The 22,623-nt window shown below is 42.9% G+C and overlaps 1 protein-coding gene across 5 annotated transcripts in view; it reads right to left on the bottom strand.

Annotated features, from left to right (window-relative positions):
- Positions 1-22,623, bottom strand: part of MTUS1 (microtubule associated scaffold protein 1) — a 159,161-nt gene that overhangs the window by 5,659 nt on the left and 130,879 nt on the right. For all 5 annotated transcript variants that reach the window (XM_024759978.1, XM_024759979.1, XM_024759981.1 and 2 more), the window contains 5 exons: positions 20,398-20,464; positions 4,235-4,449; positions 2,687-2,792; positions 1,226-1,299; positions 976-1,071 (listed from right to left, as the gene is read on the bottom strand). In XM_024759978.1, the coding sequence (XP_024615746.1) occupies positions 976-1,071; positions 1,226-1,299; positions 2,687-2,792; positions 4,235-4,449; positions 20,398-20,464 (558 nt within the window). The remainder of the gene's footprint in view (positions 1-975; positions 1,072-1,225; positions 1,300-2,686; positions 2,793-4,234; positions 4,450-20,397; positions 20,465-22,623) is intronic.

The raw sequence follows: 22,623 nt of genomic DNA, 5'->3' as shown, positions 1-22,623 counted from the left end.
ACCTTCCAATGCAGGGGACACGGGTTCGATCCCTGGTCCAGGAAGATCCCACATGCCACGGAGCAACTAAGCCTGTGCGCTTAGCCCACAACTACTGAGCCCGCATGCCACAACTACTGAAGCCTGTGCGCCTAGAGCCCATGCTCCACAACAAGAGACGCTACCGCAATGAGAAGGCCGCGCAAGGCAAGGAAGAGTAGCTCCCGCTCGCTGCAACTAGAGAAAGCCCGCACACAGCAACTAAGACCCAACACAGCCATCCATAAATAAATAAAAAAGTGAGGATTATCCATACAATGAAATATTGTTCAGCCATAAAAAGGAATGAAATGTCTGTACCTGCTACAATATGCACGAACCTTGAGAACTTAAGCTGAGGGAAAGAAGCTGACACAAAAAGCTTCATATAGCACAATCTCATGTCAATGAAATCTCTAGAACAGGTACATGGATAGAAACAGAAAGGAGACTGGTGATCCCGCAGGGCTAGGGAGTTTGGGGGGGAAATGGGGAATGACTGCTAAAGGGTGCAGGGTGTCTTTTGGGGGCGGGTGATAAAAGTGTTCTGTAATTAGATCCTGGTGACCAAGGTATAACTTGTGAACTGCTGAACTGTATATTTTAGAAGGGTGAATATCGTGGTATGTAAATTATATCACAATATAGCAAGTTAATTAAAAAATGAAGTCTTTACATAAAACCCTGACCCTAATTGATAGTTTTCCTGTCTTCCTATAGGTATTAGCTTAGATCACTTGCAATATATTGGATTTCAGCTGTTATGTCAGTTTTTAGAATTAAAAAGACACCAGTAACCAAAGCAGCCACTTTATACAGTTTAAAAATCATACGGCAAGATATGAAAAAGATTCCAAACCCATACTGCTTCTCTAGCTGCTGAACACTTAACTGACTCTAAAAGACAGCTAAGCAGAAGAAAAATTCAATAGTGACGGGGGAGCATACGCAACTTACTAAATTTGCTTTCTCTCTTGATATTCTCTTTTGTTCTTCTGATTTCAACTTTTCATTTAAAGTGTCATTTTCACTCTTCAAACCATTGATTTGTTTCTAAAACACAAACAGTGAAATGTGGAATGTAAGTAAACAAGCGGGCACCAGAAACACTGCAAATGGGCACAGAAACGTACCCAAACCATACAAGTGTCAAGAAGGATGATGGGAAGGTGGGCAGGAGCGGTGGTGGTGATTGAGATTTACCTACCTCTAGTGACTCCTGCTTCTCGTAAAGCAAATCCTCAAGTGATTTCTTTTCCATTTCATGGCTTTTCTTGATCTCTGGGAGTGATATTTTTTTGAGTCAATAACATCCTACGAGGTCACTGTATTCTACAGTCATCATAGCACATGGATGCAACAGTTGATTATGAGGCGCTGCGTCTACATTACTTCATATTTGTATGGCACTTTTGTAGAAATTAAACGACTTGTTCTCAAATTAGCCCATGAGGTGAGTAGGGCAGATAATTCCCATTTTATGAATGAGAACACAGAGGCCCAGAGAGGCCAAAAGACCTCAGGGAACAAAGAGCACGCCTGGGGGCAATGGGGATGGGGGCGGTCAAACACTGGCCTTCAGACTCCTGGTCAGGAGGCCCTGTGCTCTGTTCCAGTTGCCCTTCACGAACCAAACAGAAGTCTCAAATTAAACCCATCTCCAGCAGGAAGGAAGAAAAACAATGTTTACCCAACATCTACCCTGGGCCAGTCACTTTTACATGTTCTCATCTCTGACCTCACACAACAAGTCTTTTTCTGATGAGAAGGCCCCTGACAAAGTTCACAGGGTCAGTTCTCACCACGTGTCCATATGTTTCTCTGTAGATGCAATGGGTTCGGTGTAATAACTTCAGCTACATGGGCACTTCTGTAAAAAATGGCTTCTTATTCTTTTCCTTTTATTTCAACACTTCCAATCATGATGAAATAATAAAACACATCTTTTTATTCAACAAATGCCATCTACATTTCACAGCAGTGCTGGTGTGAAGTGCCTGGCATGGATCCTTCACCATGGTCAGGATATAAAGTGACACTTTCAACTTCCCAGGATCTGAAGTGGTCAAGCACGACTATTACCAAAAGGGCCTTAAAGTTCCTTAAAAGTTCATTCTATTTCCTAAAAGGGGGACTTCCCTGATGGCACAATGGTTAAGAATCTGCCTGCCAAGGCAGGGGACACAGGTTCAAGCCCTGGTCCGGGAAGATCCCACATGCTACGGAGCAACTGAGCCCGTGCGCCACAACTACTGGGCCCGTGTGCCACAACTACTGAGCCCATGCACCTAGAGCCCGTGCTCTGCAACAAGAGAGGCCACCGCAGTGAAAAGCCCACACACTGCAACAAAGAGTAGCCCCTGCTCGCCGCAACTAGAGAAGGCCCAGCAGCAATGAAGACCCAACAAAGCCAAAAAATAAATTAAAAAAAAAACCCCAAAACTATATTTCCTAAAAGGCTGGCATTTATAACAAACTATTATTTGCATCCTTAGGGGAAAGGGGATCTCCTCACAATGAACAGTGCAAAAAGAAACCAAAAAACACTCCAAACGGAATACCACAGGGTATTCTCTAGAGGGGCAAGTTATGAATCATTTCCGTTTTAAAACATATCATGCTGTTCCACTAGCTTTTATTCTATTTCAATAGAAAAAAGCATTCTTGCCTGAAAGGGAGGTTTCATAGGCCTTCTTTAGCAAGTCTATTTTCTCTGAGTGGCTTGCTTCAATTTCCAACTTTGAGGTTTCATGGGCAGCACTTAAGTTGTCAAACTATAAGAAGAAAACCAAAACAAAACAATAGTTTATCAATAAAAAGTCCTAAGGTGAATAATAAGCAGCAGAGTTAGGAAATCTGACACCTGAGCTCGCATTCAAGTCTAAGGCCTACCAGACACATGGAAAGAACAACCCAACTGGGGTTTGCCAGTCCCTATGCTCCAGTCCACCGTGCCTCAGGAACACAACACGCAGCTCTCCAGGGTTCATGGATGCAAAGGGCTGAGTCCACCATACGGAACGAGGATACCTTCCATGGTGACAGGACCATATAAGCTCTACATCTATCATGTTGGCCTCTATATTCTCAGTCCCTAGCACATGCCTGGCATATAGTTGGCACTGTGTAAATATCAGCTAAATGAAAAACTGATTTTAAATGGGAACAAGGAAATTAAAGAGAGGTTTAGGATATACCATTAAGGGAAAAATATGAGTTATTAAACAAGAGCCATTTTAAAAAAGAAGAAGAAATGCAAGCCTATGTTTTAGCAGCACCAGAATGTTTGCAAAGGGATTATTTCTAGGCAGTAGGATAAAGGGATGTTTTATTTTATTTTAAAAAATATATCCAAAAAGAAACAAAAATGCTAATTTGAAGATACATGCACCCCAATGTTCATAGCATTATTTATAATTGTCAACATATGGGACCAACCTAAATGTCCATCAACAGATGAATGGATAAAGAAAATGTGATACACTATATATGTATATACACACACACACATATATAGGTATGTGTGTGTGTGTATATATATATATATATATATGGACCACTACTCAGCCATAAAAAAGAATGACATTTTCCATTTGCAGCAAAGTGGAGAGCCATGATGCTAAGTGAAATAAGACAGAGAAAGACAAATACTGTATGATATCACTTATACGTGGAATTTAAAAAATACAACAAACTAGTGAACATAACAAAAAAGAAGCAGACTCACAGATATAGAGAACAAACTAGTGGTTACCAGTGTGGAGAGGGAAGGGGGAGGGGCAAGATAGGGGTAGAGGAGTAAGAGGTGCAAACTATTAGGTATAAAACAAGCTAGAAGGATATTGTACAACATGGGGAGCACAGCCAATAGTTTATAATAACTATAAATAGAGTTATAATCTTTAAAAATTGTGAATCACTATATCGTACACCTGTAACATATAATCTTGTACAGCTATACTTCAATTAAAAAAAATTTTTTAAAGGGTTGTTTTAAATTTTGTCTTTTTTTCTTCTGATCTTTCGCTCAACGTATGTACATTGCTTTGATCATAAAAAACTTAAAGAACTTTTCATTTATTTAAAATTTAAAGAAGTTCATTAAGGGATGTCCAACAAAGAGAAGGTCATCAAAGCAAGGCCGCCATCAGACAACAGTTAGAATTCAAATTAATAGCCATGGCCAAGCACATGCGCAGGTTCTAAAAGCACTGACCTGCTCCTGTAACTGAGTTTTGTACTTCTCTGCTTCTTCGATGTAGATATTCTGAAGCTTTTCACACTCCCCAGTGTAAAATTCTTTAAGCCGATTCTCCAGCTCTGTTAGATCAGTCTGGTGCTGCTGGTTTAGCTTCTGGACAAATCCTTCATAAGCTATTTGCAACTCATTCCTGGCTTTTTCTAACTTCTCACAGGTGGTTGAAGCAGTGACTGAAAAGAGATGGAAAAAGAACAGGGAAAATGACACTTAACCTGCTAAATGTCCTAAATTCATAACATTCACACACAGATGTGATGACTCTGGAAGTACAAACACAGGGCTCTCAGAGTACTCGATTCTCTCAGGACCAGATTTTCAAACATAGTAGTATAAAAATGAATGATAAAAGGGAATGAGAGGAAATGGTCTCTGGCAGCAAAAAGCCAACTGTCTATCAAGCAGTAAGAGAAGTCCTTGAGCAGAGCCAGATTCCCAAGTGAAGAGCACCCTTTCACATGGTGACCAATCAGTGCAGGGGCTGTAATGAGAGGAGGCTCTGATTGGCCGAGGCGTCTCTAAGGCAGGCCAACCACTAGAGGAGGCAGCCGAGATGTAGAAGGAGCAGGTAAGACCAGAGAGAAGCAATAGACTTTAAGCTTGTATGCAGTTGGAGCCAATTTAAACTCGTTACTTCAAAAATACAGTAATTAAAACAAAATACTAGAATATATTGAACACAGATCACCAGAACATAAAAACTTTAGGAAAAATACGTTGAGAAGCTACAATACAATGTAAATATATTGAAAGGTTAACATTTTTAAAAGGCAAAGTAATTTGATAAACATAAAATCAGAGCATCCTAACTCTTCACTACCACTACCAAAAACAGAAGTACTAACAATACCTTGCAGAACTTGCACATAAACACATACCCACACAGACTGTAATAAATCCTGAAAGAAATGGGAGAATATATATGCAAATGAAGCAACCGACAAGGGATTAATCTCTAAAATATACAAACAGCTCATGCAGCTCAATATCAAAAGTACCCAAATAACCCAATCAAAAAATGGGTGGAAGGGGACTTCCCTAGTGGTGCAGTGGTTAAGAATCTGCCTACAAATGCAGGGGACACGGGTTTGAGCCCTGGTCCGGGAAGATCCCACATGCCTCGGAGCAACTAAGCCCGTGAGCCACAACTACTGAGCCTGTGTGCTGCAGCTACTGAAGCCCATGTGCCTAGAGCCCAGGCTCTGCAACAAGAGAAGCCACTGCAATGAGAAGCACGCGCAACGCGACAAAGAGTAGCCCCCACTCACAGCAACTGAAGAAAGCCCATGCGCAGCAACGAAGACCCAAGGCAGCCAAAAATAAAATAAATAAATAAGTTAAAAAAAACACAACTAAATATAGAACTACCATATGACCCAGTAATCCCACTCCTGGGCATATACCTGGAGAAAACCACCATTCAAAAAGATACATGCACCCCAATGTTCATTGCAGCACTATTTACAATAGCCAAGACATGGAAGCAACCTAAGTGTCCATCGACAGATGAATGGATAAAGAAGATGTGGCACATATATACAATGGAATATTACTCAGCAGTAAAAAAGGATGACATAATGCCGTCTGCAGCAACATGGATGGACCTAGAGACTGTCATACTGAGTGAAGTAAGTCAGACACAGAAAGATAAATATCATATGATATCGCTTATATGTGGAATGTAAAAACAAATGGGTACAAATGAACTTACAAAATAGAAGTAGAGTCACAGACGTAGAAAACAAATCTATGGTCATCAGGGGATGGTGGGGGAGGGATAAATTGGGAGATTGGGACTGACATATACACACTACTATATATAAAATAGGTAACTAATAAGAACCTGCTGTATAGCACAGGGGACTCTACTCAATACTCTGGAATGGCCTACATGGGAAAAGAATCTAAGGAAGAGTGGATATATGTATAACTGATTCACTTTGCTGTACACCGGAAACTAACACAACATTGTAAATCAACTATATGCCAATAAAAATTTTTTTAAAATCCTGAAAGAGCTCTATCATTTCTTGGGAAGCCTGACTTTGGACTTTGGCAGCCTTCCTGTACTTATGTTAGATAATGGGGGAAAGGAGTGCTACTCTGTAAGGAGGATGCATGTTCTCAACACCCCAGAGTGCCCATGGATTCATGCAAAATGGGTACTGGTAAGTCTGTTTATTATAAAGTAATCCTTATGTCTCTTTTGGTAAGGAATATGTATTTGTGGAGTAGTGGAAGGAAAAAGGTTGTTTAAGGGAGGAGAAGAGGATAGTTTAGATCAATGATTATTCTGACCTAAGTAGTGGGAAATTGGCTGGCTCCCGGGATGGATTTCGGGCAATGATGTAGACTTGTTTTCTTGGGAATATGCCACATGGCAGTAGAAATACCAGCCCATACTTGTCCCATATCAGTATTCCTTCAGAAATAAAATAAGTCATATTGAAATAATGACAAGCATAGTGTCTGCTAAAGAGCACCCTTAAAATTCAAATAAACCCACAAATGTTTACTGAACAGTAAAGGCAAAAACAAAGCAAGAACTACTACCCTGATATCGAGGGTAAAAACTGTATTCCACGATGAGCAATGGGGAGCCTGCACAGTGCACCTTGGGAGCTAGAACATTCCCAAGGCAGAAAAGTTGGAGGGAAGACTCAACAAGGCAGGTGTAGGCCAGATTACAGAGATCATCAACATCACCAACAACTCAGGCCTTTGGGACTCTGTTTGGGAAGTGATTTTTTTTCCTTAAAAGAATTTATTAAAAGATGATGGCCACGCTGATTGCTACAGAATATGCCCCTCATATCACTACTTATTTATCAAAGGAGGAAAAAGTGATTCACGAAGGCAAATGTTAGCCAAACAGGTAAACGTATTCGCTTCCACTGCCTTTCCAAAATAGTACAAATAAAATGATAGGGCCACAAGCCTCCGTGTGTGAATTCCATGTTACAGCTCTATATGAAAGAAGGCAGTAGAGAACTATTTGCGAGCAGTCAATAAAGGCACCAAAATAGCTTTTCTAGTCAGAGAAATCTTGATTTCACACAGCCTTCTGACTTAATTGCCTCAGGATTTCAGATAACAGCAAAGTAAAAAACAAAACAAACAAAAAATTCTAGCTCATCTGAAGGCTCATATCTGAGATAAAATGTCTAAGTGAACCAAAAACTAGAAGAGCTTCCGTGTAGAAGTTAGCAGTATGCTACACCTGCCGGATTTCAACACATCTGCTTGTAATCAAAGACTGTCAGTCTGAATGTATAACTGTATAACTTTAAAATCAAAAAGGATAGATGGAAGTCCTCTCACACTGGCAGCCGGACAGGGTGTTTCCTTTTTTTTTTTTTTTTTAAAGAAGCTTAACTAGTGTTTGATTTTGTTGGCCACTGTGCAGAGAGGTAAAGGGAGGACAGGAGGGAAGGAAGGGTACAGGGAAAAAAAAATGGGTCGGATGGGGGAGCGGTGGTTACTGCTGTCAGGACAACAGTCCCAAGGCAGGCCCGGCCCCAGGTGGTGACGTCAGCCTGCAGCTGTGCAGGGACAGCTGGGCTGAAGTGATCCCTCACACAAATGGCTCTACTTTGAGTTAACGGGCCTGGGCTCCTGGGGAAGCACTTATCTGGCATAAAGACTCGTGAAATACTTTTCTAAAGGACACACATGTCAACGCTGTATCAAGGGTTCTCAGGACCCCTGATGGCTGGACACACTCGTCGGGAGAGTCGGGGACGCCAGCCTGGGGCTTCAGTCCTGGACTTTTCCTTGTACTTATTTCAATTTAGGAGCGATTTCTATGCAGCTGGGCTCTTACTGCTGTTCTCAGTTTTGTCTCTTCCTTGCTTATTCTCCAGAATTCCACTCACTCTCAGTCAATTAATCAAACACCCAAGACAGCCAAAATCAAACATGACTCTTTCACAATTCGGACTAAGCAAGGAGTTTTCTCACAGTGTTAGGCGATACTGTTTTCATGAAGTTAGTGCACGGATGCAAAATCCACAGACTACAAAATAGTCCTTTTGTCCTTACTGTTTTAATCATTCTATTAGACAATTTTTAAAAGCATGTCTGTGATAAAGCAGACCAAAGAGACCACTGCCTGCAGAAAAATTGATGGATTATCATTTTTGTGCCCATATTGGGAAAATGCAGAAGCCCTCTCCAGCAATCTATTAAAATGAGAAACAGAGTTTTCAGAATTAAGAAGCGAAAGAAAGAAACCAACTCATTTACAAGATCAGCCCTGGGCTTCCCTGGTGGCGCAGTGGTTGAGAGTCCTCCTGCCGATGCAGGGGACACGGGTTCGTGCCCCGGTCCGGGAAGATCCCGCGTGCCGCGGGGCGGCTGGGCCCGTAAGCCATGGCCGCTGAGCCTGCGCGTCCGGAGCCTGCGCTCTGCAGCGGGAGAGGCCACAACAGTGAGAGGCCCGTGTACCACACACACACAAAAAAAGATCAGCCCTAAAACATAAGGCCACATTACAAGCTGGAAGTTGACATTTCAACCTGAGATGAACCAGGCCTTAGAAGAATTCGAGGTCAAGGACAGAACAGGAAAAACAGAGAGACACTCCTCTGACAGTTTAAAACATGGATAACTAAGCAAGGAAAAAATATTTCACAAGTGGTGAAATGCTTGAAATTTTTCATTTTCGATTATTTGGATGACATCTACAGAAGGTCCAATGCCTGAATCAAATATAACCTTGAGAAGGGAACTGGCTTCGTCCTGGCTCCTTTAGGAGTTTTCCCCAGGAGTGAAGTACAGCCATCACCTCATTGGTTCTGGTGGCCTTTCCTAAGAGGAAGGGTCAGATTTTTATTATTTCCATCTCATGGAGACCAATTTCCCTTTGGTGACTGATAAATGTACTGTTTACAGTGAAAAACATAATTATACAACCACGGCCCTAAATTGTTAGTATTCTTTTGAAATGATACACGGCTTTCTTAATTTTTATATCTGAGTAGCAGTTTTCGTCATGAGACAACTAGAAATACTTTAATTCTCAGGAACATAAATAAATGTCTTAACAGAATAGAGCTAAACACTTAGGTTCAAGTCTCAGCCACACCACTTACCTGCTATGTGATTTGAGCAAATGACTTAAGCTTTCTAAGCCTGAACTTCCTTACTTTTAAAGTGGCGCTAATATTAGTGCCTTCCACTGCAGGATTAAATATATGTGAAGCGCTTGGCCGGTGCCTGACCGGAGTTAAGTATGCAACAAATGTTACTGTTATTATTGCTAGCTTTGCCAAAGTCCACTGATTCAAATGTGTCTGAAGAGTCCTCAAAGACATGCTTGGCGGGGAGGGGTGTCCGTGACACAGTGTGACAGTTACAAAGATGCACTGCTCGTCTAGTATTCAGAGAAGGCAAACACACACACACACACACACACACACACACACACGAGGACAGGGTACACATCCACCCCAAAGCTTCACTTTCTAATACTACTGTTCTTGGCGTTATATGCAATAGAATTTCTCCAACTTTTAGGTAATTTGATCTAAATTAGACATAAAATATGGAAGAGAAAAAAGAAAACGAAAACTAGGGAGGTAAGGTCCCTCAGAAGCTCATGCAAAGTTTCACGATGCCATACAAGAGTTCGTGACCGAAAGAAGAGACAAACAGGAAAGCAAGATGACTTCATTCCCCAGCTGTACACCCACACTCTCCCTAGACGCTTCCAGCAGGCCTGCTGTGAGTGCCAGCCCTTCCTTGAGCACGGTTCCCTTCTCCGCACCATCCAGGAGGGCAATGAGGTGGGTGTCTGGTCCAGCCTCTCCTGCCTCCTTGGGTCTCTCTCAGTCTCTCTCTCTGGCCACCTCACCTGCTTTTATTTCTGGGCACCCCTCCACTCCTTTCTTTAACAGCACACACTTCTCAGGGCAGGCATGCTTTTTAAAAAAAAAAACAACTTATAATTGTGGAATAATTTTATTAGATTGATAGAAAAGGTACAAAGAGACAGTACCAAGAGCTCCCGTATACCCTTCACCTAGGTTCCCCAGATGTTACCATCTTATGTAAAGCCAGGACATTTGTCAATACGAAGGTTTTAACATTGAAGCAATACTATTAGCTCTACTACAGACTTTATTCCAATTTCACCAGTTTTTCTACTAATGTCCCCCCCGCTTTTTTAAGAATAAACTTTTTTAGAATAATTTTAGATTTTCATAAAACTCATAAGGATAGAATAGTTCCCGGATACCTCTCTCCCAGTTTCCCCTAATGCTGATATCATATATTATGACAGGACATTTGTCGAAACTAAGAAATAATTTTACTGGCACATTACCATTAACTAAACTCCAAGCTTTGTCCTTGCTTTCTGTTCTAGGCTCCAACCCAAGATAGCGACCTGCATTTACTCATCACATCTCCCTCATCTTCTCTAATCTGTGAATGTGTCTTTCCTTGCTTTTCATCATCTTGACAATGTTGAAGCCAGGCATTTTACAGAATGTCCCTCAATTTGGGTTTGTCTGACATTTTCTCTGCATACTCTTCTGACCCAGGAATTCCACTATTAAGAATATATGTGTGGGACATACTCCCACACATACAAAATGAGGGACATACGAAGCTATTCACTAGAGCATTTTTTTGTAAGAGCAAAACATTACAAACAACCGAATGTCCACCGTGAAGAAACTGGTTAAATTAATTATGGTATACCTATATAATGGAATCGTTTCCAAAAAGTAATTTTACAGCTGTTTAAAAACATATTGAGGAAGTTCTCTGTGTACTGATCTTTAAGAAATGCTAAGCAGAAAGCAAGGTGCAGAACAGCATGTATAATGCTCTGCCACCTGTGTATAAAAGGAAGGGGAAACAAATACCTACCTTACTTCTCCTGTACCCCAGCCCCAGAACCATAAATGGCGACATAACCTTCTATCATAGTAGCACGATTGTTTCATAGTATTATTCTCTGAAGGGAAATCTGCTCGTGACACACTTCCAGGGCAAGTGACCGTGTTGGTTACTCTCTTAAACTGGGGTCTAATCTGCTTCACATTGGAGATAATATACCTGAACAAAGCAACCAAGAAGCCCTTTTTAAAAAGTAAAATGCTACTTTGTGGAGAGGCTGGTGCCCAAAGAACAACAGAAGGGCAGGGACCTAGACTATCAACAACAAGCATTTCCAACTCTGCAGATCAGTTTCCTGATGCGCCAGGTAGGACTAAATATCACCTGCTCTGCTAACCTCAGTTTGGTGAGGATAAAGTGAAAGAGTGCTCTATTTTGTAGGGTGAGTCTTCACAGACCGTCTGTGGCATGATCATCTACTCATAAAAGCCCCAGGGTTTGCTCCCCAAAGGTACTGCTTTTTCACAAGACCAAGAAATTTGGCAGACATGTGAGAGAGACAAAGGTCTCTTTCTGAATTTCGAAATTAGCTACAAATAGCTTTCAGATTGCTCTTGGGCATTATATGAATTGACGAGAACTGATTTCAAAAGCCTCCCACTAATCACATCTTACTGGGAATTTACTTTCACAAACTTCCCGCAACGTCAAATTCATCCTCCCATAAATAATACCACCTTCCCTTTAAAGCTCAGTTCATACTTTACAAAGTGCTCTCATATTTATTATTCCATGTAATAGAACATAGTCATGTCTTGAGTTAATAACATAGGTATTATCTTAAATCTCACTTTACTAGACTGTAGGGGGAACGGACGTGGCAGAACCGGGTCTAGAACTCAATCCGCTCAGCCCTTCTCAGTGCAGGTTCTATAGCACGGAACACGGAACAACCTGACCCAAGTGGCTGTTTTCTCAACTTGAGATGCATTAAGAGAGAAGTTCACACATTCATACAATGGACACCTCAGAATAACAGGGCTTAATTATCTTGTGTAAGCTAGAGAGACTGCAAAGTAAGGCAGGTAAAAAAACGATCTTTTTTCTCCCTACACTGATTAGTCCTGATGAAATCTTATTCACATGCGGGATGACGGTCTGGCCCAGTCACAGATCTTAGTACAGAGGGCCAGCTGGACCTCCACAGAGCCCCGGGTTCTCCCTGCCAATAAAAGTCTGCAAAGGCTTTGCTGTTTTTCAGCTTAGTCACTGGCCAACAACATGCTGCAAAACAGATGCTCTCATAGTCACAACAGCAAACGTTCCATGGACCAATCAAAACACTTAGGCTGGAAAGTGGATCTGAGTCAAAAGCCTGGCTGAATAACCTGCATAAATGTTCTAAGCTTCAGGCCTGAGGAAAGTGAGTTAACACTTTAAGGAAATCACATTTCAATCAAGAGAATAAATTTAATATTAATGAACAGGTGAGTCTGATACTATCCTGTGTCTCCTCCCTGATGATTCATGTTTAGGGGGCAAGGTTCAAAAGGGCAGGTCAAAGTTACTGGTAGGCAGAGACTTCCCTGGTGGTGCAGTGGATAAGACTCCGCACTCCCAACGTAGGGGGCCCCGGTTTGATCCATCCAGGAACTAGATCCCACATGCATGCCGCAAGAGTTTGCATGCCACAACTAAGGAGCCGGCGAGCTGCAACTAAGGAGCCGGTGAGCCACAACTAAGGAGCCCTAGAGCCACAACTAAGACCTGATGCAACCAAATTAATTAATTAATTTAAAAAAGCCACCTAGGGCTTCCCTGGTGGCGCAGTGGTTGAGAGTCCGCCTGCCGATGCAGGGGACCCAGGTTCATTCCCCGGTCTGGGAAGATCCCACATACCGTGGAGCGGCTGGGCCCGTGAGCCATGGCCGCTGGGCCTGCGCGTCCGGAGCCTGTGCTCCTCAACGGGAGAGGCCACAACAGTGAGAGGCCCGCGTACCACAAAAAAAAAAAGAAAAAAAAAAAGCCACCTAGAATTAAAACAAAACAAAACAAACAACAAAAAAACCCCAAAGTTACTGGTATGCATATGATTTGGAAGCCTATGTACAAGAATGGATTCAGTTCAGTTAGAGCTATTTGGTATTATTCTCTTACTCTGCTCACTTAAGTCTTACATACATATATTTTTTACATTAAGTGAATAACATTCTGGACAGCTAGTGTGCTGTCAAAGTGTGGCCCAGGGAGCACCTGCATCAGTCACCTGGATGATCATTACAAGTGGACTCCTCCATCCCAAGCCACCCGAGTCAGAACCGGGAATCTGCAGTTTTAATCTGGCCTATTTTATTACACAGTGAAGTTTGAGAACCACCGACAGATTATATTAAATCAGGAAATACTGAACATATCAAAACTGGACAAGGACAAGTGACGGAAAAGACCAGGACAAGGAAGAAGACTCAACAGGCTTTCAGAATAGACATGCTTGGGCTTCCCCGGTGGCGCAGTGGTTGAGAGTCCGCCTGCCGATGCAGGGGACCCAGGTTCGTGCCCCGGTCAGGGAAGATCCCACATGCTGCGGACCGGCTGCGCCCGTGAGCCATGGCCGCTGAGCCTGCGCGTCCGGAGCAAAAAGAACAGACACGCTTGGTAATATGGTGCATCTGTACAGGTGAAAGAACCTAACCTTTCACTTATAGAGACAGCCAGCCAAAGTCTAAATTTAGAAGAGACAGACAAGGATAGAAAAAGAACAAGCCAAGTTTAAGACGGAATCAACTCCCTCTTCAATCGACTCAGTGAGATAAAGAATTGTTTTGGCATACGGTTGGTTTTCATTACATATTAATAGATTTTTCATTAAAGCCCACTTCAAAAATCACTTCTGGAATTCTGCAACTCAAAAGTGGCTTAACTGTAAAGAGTTTTAAAATTACTCTAAATATACAACCTTGTTACACCATAACTGTACACAAAACTAGTGAAAGAATGAACACATTCCATAAAGGTGTGAAGGGAGGTTAGTTCACAGACACAGTCAAGTGTTGATCAGACAACGTGTACACTGCTTTAGGCAGAGCCAAGTCACTTTTTCCTAGTACATCATAACAAGATATTTTAATCTAATACTTCTTGACTTGAATAAAAAGATCCCAAAAGTAGTTATCAATGCAAACTAGTGTTTATATCAAATGATTTCCCCATCTTTGCAACAGTTTCACCATGGTTTCTTTCTTTGTAATTAACGGGAGTTTGGTGGTCTAGCCATCCTAGGTTTTTATCCAGGTGCTTTGCTTTTCTGGCCTATTGACCTTAAGAAAGTTACATAACGTTTAAGCCTCAATTCTTCCCTCCGTCCCTCCCTCGCTTCCTACACAATGCAAACCAGTAGACTTAGAGATGAACACTGATGTTAGGAAAAAGTAAGCACTCAATAAATGTTGCTGCCATACCCATCATCCTTACATACAGAGGGCAAAATCGACTAGTCTTCTGAACCATTATTATGGGAATTCCAGGAATTTTTAGTGAATAAAGGGTTAAAATCTCATTTGTATCATGACATAGGAACAATCAGGACAAATGTATAAAAAGATGTGAGTTAGCTATTAATTCTGATGGCTAGAAAATAATTGTGAAATACAAACTACCTTTTTCTTCATTAATTTAGATGAAAAAATGTGATTCCAATGATTAAGATCAATACAAAAATACAGTAGGAACCCTAAAAGATCATAATTATGGCACTCCATCACACCAACATGACCATAAGATCAGAATGACACATTTATTCCATATCTCAGAGGTAACATGTTTGCTGTGGATTATGTAGAACATTAAATTGAACTGTAATTTATTTTGAGGGCTGACATTTTCAAAGTGACCGGATTAACTGGGAATGTCAGGCATAATGGAAAATGTCTTCAAGAGAACTATAGCTCATCTTACTTTATTACTTAGCTTTAACAGTTTATAGGAAAATATCTGTGTACAGAAACCATCAAGTATAAGCATATTATAAGGATAAAACCAACTTTCCCTAGCTACCATCCTCAGCAGTAAAATCATTCATTCATTCTCTGAAGTACTAAGCATCAGAAGTGCTAGCTGCCAGGCCCAAGGTACTAGCTGGTAGAGCTACAAAGATGAAGGACGTACTGGCCTAGCCCTTGAAGTGCTCACAGCTCTGCACTGTGAAAAGAGGTCTATAAACAAATACCTATAGGAGCAAGGTACTTGAAGGGTATAGTAGAAGGTGCAGTTCACTTGTCTGAAGGATTTGGGTGAAACTGAATTGACGACAAGGTATTTTTAGCTAAGACTTTAAAAATAAGCAATGAGAAGGAGGAGGAGTTTGAGAGGCAAAAATAGAAAGATAGTGGGAAGAGGAGAGAGCCTTTCAAACAGAGAGGAGGCACAAACGAGGCATGAATGAGCCTCTCTGCCTGGGACCTTGGGAGGGAAAAGGAGGTGTGCAGAGAGGAGAACGAGGGTCAGACACCATGAAGCTACACCGGAAGGTTACAGACACATCATACACGGTGACTTTAGTATGCTTGGACTTCTTCCCAAAGCCAAAATGGAGTCACTTATGTCTGTTAAAGATGTCCAATAGAGGACACACATGAGATTTATTACAAGTATAGTCCTGGTAGCACTTGGAGAAGAGAGAAGCAGGCCTGGGGGCAAGGTGACCACTGGGATATACTGCAGGTGAGAAATTACAGGACTTAAATTAGGACAGAAGCAGCCAGAATGCTGAAGAGAGATGGATCTGGGCGACATTTAGAACACAGCCTGGTATCATGTGCAGGGTGGAGGAAGAGGGTTATGACCTTAGTTGGCAGCCTGGGTGGTAAGTGAATAATAATCCAGGGCAGAAGGTGATGAACAGACTTTGAGGCATAGGTCTGAATGAGGAGACACTGCAGAGTATTCCGGAAGCAAGGGGCTGGGTAGTCAGGAAGGTCTGATTATGCTGGATTGGCTCATCTAGAGGCAGCTCTTCACTGGGAAAAAAGTATTTACAGCTTGGGGAAGGAGGGGACTAGAAAAATAAATCTGTGAGTCATCACCCTATAGGTTGTAGTTGAAACCATGGGGATGGGTAAGAAAAACAGCCGACGATGAAAGCCTTACGATGACGTTATTGAAGGGGTAAGTGAAATTATGCTACATCCACTCAAAAGGCATCACCGTGATCATTAACCACGAGCGTATGAAGACCAAGAGGCAAAATGGGAAAGTGCTCGACATAAGTTTAAACATCAGAGTATCTACAATAACATGGAAGGATCTCAAAAACATTAGGTGTGAAAGAAGCCAGACACAAAGAGAATTTATTGTGTGTTTCCATTTACATGAAACTCTATTGCAGAATGGACAAAACGAACCTCGAGTGATAAAAATAAGGTCAGTGTTTGCCTCTAGGGGAAGAGGGTCTACTGGAAACGTAACCTAAAGGTGTAGGTTACATGAGTGTGTATGTTTGTCAAACTGATGCAACAATAAGCATCCCGCTGCATGTAAATTATACCTTAATAATAATAATAATAAAAGAGTGCAAAGTGGTATATATTCATATAAACAAAGGAATATGCCAAAATATGGAGCTATGGGCTATTTACCCCTCACTCCACAATTTTCATTAATTTTCACACATTGTTCTTAAATAAAAAGAAACTTTAGGGAATTCCCTGGCAGTCCAGTGGTTAGGACCCCATGCTTTCACTGCCAGGGGCCCAGGTTCGATTCCTGGTGGGGGAACTAAGATCCCACAAGCCACGTGGCGCAGCCAAAAAAAAGAGAGAAAAAAACCTTTAAAACCTAAAATGCCCATAAATATTTATCAATTACCCATGAAAATGGAAAGCACATATTCGAGCCCTGGTCCGGGAAGATCCCACATGCCGCGGAGCAACTAAGCCCGTGAGCCACAACTACTGAGCCTGCACTCTAGAGCCTGTGAGCCACGACTACTGAGCCCACGTGCCACAGCTACTGAAGCCTGTGTGCCTAGAGCCCGTGCTCCACAACCAGAGAAGCCACCGCAATGAGAAGCCCGCGCACCGCAACGAAGAGTAGCCCCTGCTCGCCGCAATTAGCGAAGGCCTGTGCTCAGCAACAAAGACCCCCCCACCCCCGCAAAAACGAGTTTACTGTCTGAAGACAATAGGAAAACACAAGATATACTATATACACAAATGCAAAATATCAAGGGCTCTCTGGAGCAAAGGCAGCCTCACGCTTTGGTTCTGAGGAGACTGTGAGGGGGTTTTCAAAGAGTTTTTTAGCAGAAGCAAATGTTATGTTGTTCCACAAAGCAGGCATGGCTCAGATGCAGATATACACAGGCTGTGCTGGAGGTAATAAGCTGGGTTAACCTGGGAGCAGGGGGCACCTGTCAGGAAACAAGTGAGGCCACAGTGGGCAAGTCAGTCAGGGGAGGAGATCATCAGAGGCAGTGAGGTCTGAAGATCAAAAGTGCAGACTTTACTGGGGTTTCAGTGCCCCTGAGCTTATGAGTTGTCCTTTATTCTTTGCAGTTCTTAGCAGTTTGGGAACCTTGCCTCAATTTTCATAGAGGAGGTAAAGAAAAACTACTCAATGGGAAAGTGACACCAACGATGCCCCATTATGTCAGAGGGGAAAGGTGGGTACTTTGATGGCATTGATGGTGGCGGCTCTCTTTTCTTGAGTTGCCTGTGATGGACCAGTCACTATGCCAGTCACTTCACATGTACTACCATCTTATTCAAACTCCAAAACAATCCAGCAAAATGCATATTAACTTCCTATCACCAGTGAGGAAACTGTGCTCAAAGAAGTCAGGTAACTTCTAACCAGGAGTGGATGGACAAAAACCCAGACGGTGGACTCCGCGCCCCAAGCGCCTCTAACATATCAGGAAGGGATCCATCACATCTCACCTTTCCATTTGTACGTGAAGAGCAAAATTAACCTGTCCTAAGGCGTTTCTAATAATATTTAGTCGAATTACTATTCCTTTCTGCACCAGAGTCTCTGCCCTCGCAGAATAGCAAATGCAGTTACTACACGTCTGTCCACTGCATGCATCTGAACAACTTCTATTTGATAGCAGTTAATACTTGGTGGTAGACGCTCTGCAACAGTTACCCCATGTAATTCTCGTGGCCACCCTTGAGGCAGACACTACCGCCGTTTTACAAAGAACGAAGTTGGGACAGGAGGTGTGTGCTCTGTCTCGCCTGCCCGAGGTCACCCAGCTACCAAAGATCTGAACCTGGACAGTATGACCACACAGTCTAACAGCTTTGTACCACTGCCTCACATTTTAAAACTGAGCTGTAAACTTTGTGGTGTGAACTTATTCCTATTGCAGCTCAATCAATCAAACCGGCAGCTTTGAGAACATTCTTCCTGGACTGTTCCATCAGAAGAAGGCTTCTCTCCCTTCCCCTCATGGAACCAAAAATCTTCCCCCAAATGCTCTACGCTGTTACGTGAACAATTCAATTTGATTCACCAGCAGTAATGCCACACTTCCTGAGAGCGTAGCCTTGGGTGACCGGATGATATGGACGGGCCAAACACTGCATCCTGACACTCCGAGAGCAGCAGTAAAGCCACACCGGGGCACCGGCTCCTTATCACAGGGAAGGTGAGAGTGGGTGCAAATGGCTACAGCTATTTCCTGTCGGGCTAAGTAACTAACGGGAGGTAATGAGTCCCTGGGTCCCATTGAGGTCACTGAATCGCGCTCTCCACTGAAAGGTGGAAAGAGGATTCCCCCATTCAAACTGACTGAATGAGAACAGTGTTCCCTTGGCACATCTGCCTCGTCTTGGGGGGAGGCTGAAACGTGAACCCCCAGCGAGGCTCCTCTCCACCTCTCCCGGGTTAGAGCGAACCCTGAAACACACACAAAAAGACCTCTCTCCTGATCTGCTAACCCTATATCCATTACATTACTTAAGGCGCAGACAAAAGCAAGTTAAGTTGGTCATCCGGGTAATCAAAAGGACACCAGTCACGTTCAGTAACCTGGCAGAGAGCCTTAAACGTCCCCGGGAGCCAGGCTGTTTCTTATCTGTGGTTTCCTTGAACTGTTTTCCTAGAACTCTCAAGTCTTTGGGGTCCTGAAGTTCCATCTGTCTCACAATTACTCTTCCCAAAAGAGTCCTTCCTAAGATCAGGAGAAAACGGTGACCAGGACGAGGTATTCGGGCGAGTCAGGAGTCTGGCATTGCCCTGCATCGGGGGGTGAAGAGAGAAGAGGAATATAGACGGAAGTCTTCGCCCCACATTCATGGCTACTTGATCTTTGCCCGGGCATGGTAGGGGAGGGGCACTTAAGAGGGTTCAAGTCCAGCAAATTATATTGACAGTATTTCAACTCTGGTGTTGTCCAAAGAAAAACGAGCAGTTTCTCCTGGAACTAGATGAACATAATTTTCAACTCCGTCTGTGGCCTTTGCATTATTTATACACGTACCTACACACGCTTTCAGCACACACAGAAAACCGCAAAGGGCAAGGAAGGCAGCCTTTCAATGAACTGCTCCAGACCTGGCTGAAGCTACAGCAGGAAGCTGACTGTCTAGGGCCGTGGTGCCTACAGCGCATGGGGCTCCCGAGGCAGTCAGCTCGCTCTAACACGCAGGCTGAGGTAGGAAAGGCAGCACTGTCTCTGCTGCACGAACCCAGGGCTCTTCCAGGAAAGACAAGAACTAGAAGAGAGTTCGGCCTGGAAACAGCAGCCCTCGGGGGTGAGTGCCACAGGCAGGAGAGACACCTGGCTTCCTGTGGAGCTGGGTCCTTCTCACTGCCAGTCCAGCTGGAAGATTAGCACAGAGTACGCCTTCTAATGCTATACCCACTACTCACAGAGCACCCAAGGAAGTGCAATATCATTGCTGCTACTGCAGAGGGAATTTCCTCACCACTCTTTCATGTGAAAGATGGTTCCAGAAAGAAAAAAACCTGACGGAATTATCTAACTGTAATCCACACACTTACAAAAAGCATTCCGTCCCTCTCTCCAGGAAAAGAAATGTTTTGGTTATCAGAAACTCTGCTAGGCTTAGTCAGATCAGTGCCCAGAATTCCATGAACTTGAGGTCAAACTGCCAAGATTCAACAGAAACGTCGACGGTCAGTGTTTGCACAGATGCTGGAGTGAGGGGCTGACACGGCAGACACCACGCAGACAGGAAAACCAACTGGGACAATTTTCCCCTCCACCCGAAAAACTGGAAGAAGGAAAAAAAAAAAAAAAAGGCTCTTACCTAGCTCTCCCCGGAGGTTAACAAGTTCTTGAGATAGGGTTTTGTGTTGTTTCAATGCTTCCTCCCGCTGTGGAAAACACACATCAAGTTACTCATGTTTTCAAGAGGGTCCCTTTCAGTAAAGCACACATTTGTTATCACCAGGAAAATGAGACTCAGAACTGAGAAGCCAAGATATGAATCATTTAGGCTAACAGTTTGTGTTGTTAAAAAACACAGATGTCCCTTAGTTGTTAAGGAAATGCACATTTCAAAAATCTGTATTTTCTCAGGTCCTCGTGAAACATTCATTTGAGGCACTGAATGGCCCGTTTAAAAATATTTACTTTGAGCCATGCTTCACTGCTGATCCCAGAACCTTTCAGCTGAGGCATACTTAAGATGTAATGCATTCTCCTCCTCCAAGGGCAATAAAGGTCTAATCAGTCTAAGATAAACGTTTAATGTTCTAAACACATGCACTTATATGAACTTTATCCTACATTTGCAAATAGAAAAGTTTCCTTAGGAGGCCAATCCTTTACTTCTAAAAGGAAGACGCAAAAGTCTCTTATAAAGCCACGGCGAAAAAACTAATCCTTTACAAACAAAATGAAATTAATTTTACTCAGCTATGCGTTATTTTCTAAGGATGATAATACGTTGGATCACCGATCATTCTGAGGAGATGTTAGAGAAATGAATCAAAGAAAACCAGGCAGCTGTTTCAGAATCAAAAAAGCAATTATCAATCTTGCCAAGGAGAACCATTTCTAAGTTACCAGCAACTCATCCGCAAGCGCACAGTCACACATGCTTGTACAAACACAGCAATTAGATACAGTTTCTTACGAGGCAGTTTCCCTCCCACCAGCGTGTGTAAGGAAGGAAAAGGCAGAATTCAAAGCTCTCTGGAAATGCCCTCCCCGGGATCGCCCCAGACAGAGCTCCCACCCGCAGCTGGGTCGCAGCATTGCGGACGGAGATCATGAGACCCGCCTTTGAAGGCGAGAGTTGCTTGTCACTCAAAGCGTTTCCCCCTCACGCCAGACCACCTCTGCCTTCGCCCCTGGCATTCTTCCAGAAAAGCACTATAAACAAATACTAATTACCCTCGTTGCTGCACATGGAGAATAGTGGCACAATTTGCTACGGGAGCAGCCCATTTTCCAGCTTCTGTCTCTCCAAGTCCCCCCTCCCGGCCCCGCGCAGGTGGCCAAGCCACCCACCAGTCCGGTCGGTCTACACTCAAAGCTCCACCAGGAGGAGCGCCATTGGTCTTCGGTTGGCCTTACTTCGCATCCTGCAGGTTAGCGTGCGCCTGGGACGCCTCTCTCCTCACAGGAGCTGAGGCTGCAGCTTCTGCCTTTGGCACAGGCTGCCTGCGACTGCTTAAAGCCACAGCCCTTCATTTATGAAAAACGAGAGCCAGCGCTTAGACTGATCGATTGCCACTTACTTTCAAATATCAGCCGGTACAGGGGAAAGAAAAGCCGGCCGCCTCCGCGTGGATAATGGAGTTATTTTTAGACTTGTGAACCTTTTTATTCCCCTCTCTAATTAGGGGTCATTAGATGAGCATACTTGCTAATAGAAAAAGGAAATTTATTCTCCAAAACCTGTGTGCTAAGTGAGTTATGGACGAGGTGAGGAACGGTGAAAGTGTGTGTTGTGACGGAGAATTTAACATGACATTATAAAATGAATGATGTTTTCCGGAAAAATTCATTTAAATGCTTACAACGTGGTTCCCTGGCATTTTAAGAAGTGTGAGCTGCTGAATTGAGAGTTGGAGATCAGATATATGTTATGGTTTTCCCCTTTTACTTTGTAAGTCTCTCACGAAAGAGCTAGGGAAGTTAACGATACACTAGCACTGTCCTGGACATTTAACAGTGACTGGAATTTAAGGAACACTTACTTTCTCAATGAGTACATTTTGGCCCTAATGATATTCTAAATGCTTGATTTTTAAAACGTAGTATTAGGTTGTTCTGAAATCACAAATCAGTAAGTCCATTTTTTTTTAAGTGAACAAGCAATGAGTTTTCTAATGTAAAAATTAAAGTTTGAGGAAAACCAGCCCAGATAAAATTGGCAAAAACAGCGAATAAAAATATATATACTATATATTTCTCTTAATCTCAAATTTAAGCCTTTGTGATTCAAAGCCTTTAAGCCTTTTAACTCTAGTTCAAGTATCAGCAAGTTTTATCACTCGAGTGACAAGAGACCCAGAAGACTGTT

The sequence above is a fragment of the Neophocaena asiaeorientalis genome, unplaced genomic scaffold (assembly GCF_003031525.2).
Source record: "Neophocaena asiaeorientalis asiaeorientalis breed wild unplaced genomic scaffold, Neophocaena_asiaeorientalis_V1.1 scaffold521, whole genome shotgun sequence".
Taxonomy (NCBI): domain Eukaryota; kingdom Metazoa; phylum Chordata; class Mammalia; order Artiodactyla; family Phocoenidae; genus Neophocaena; species Neophocaena asiaeorientalis.
Note: the sequence above shows the minus strand (reverse complement) of the source record. Positions and strands in the feature narration are given on the sequence as shown.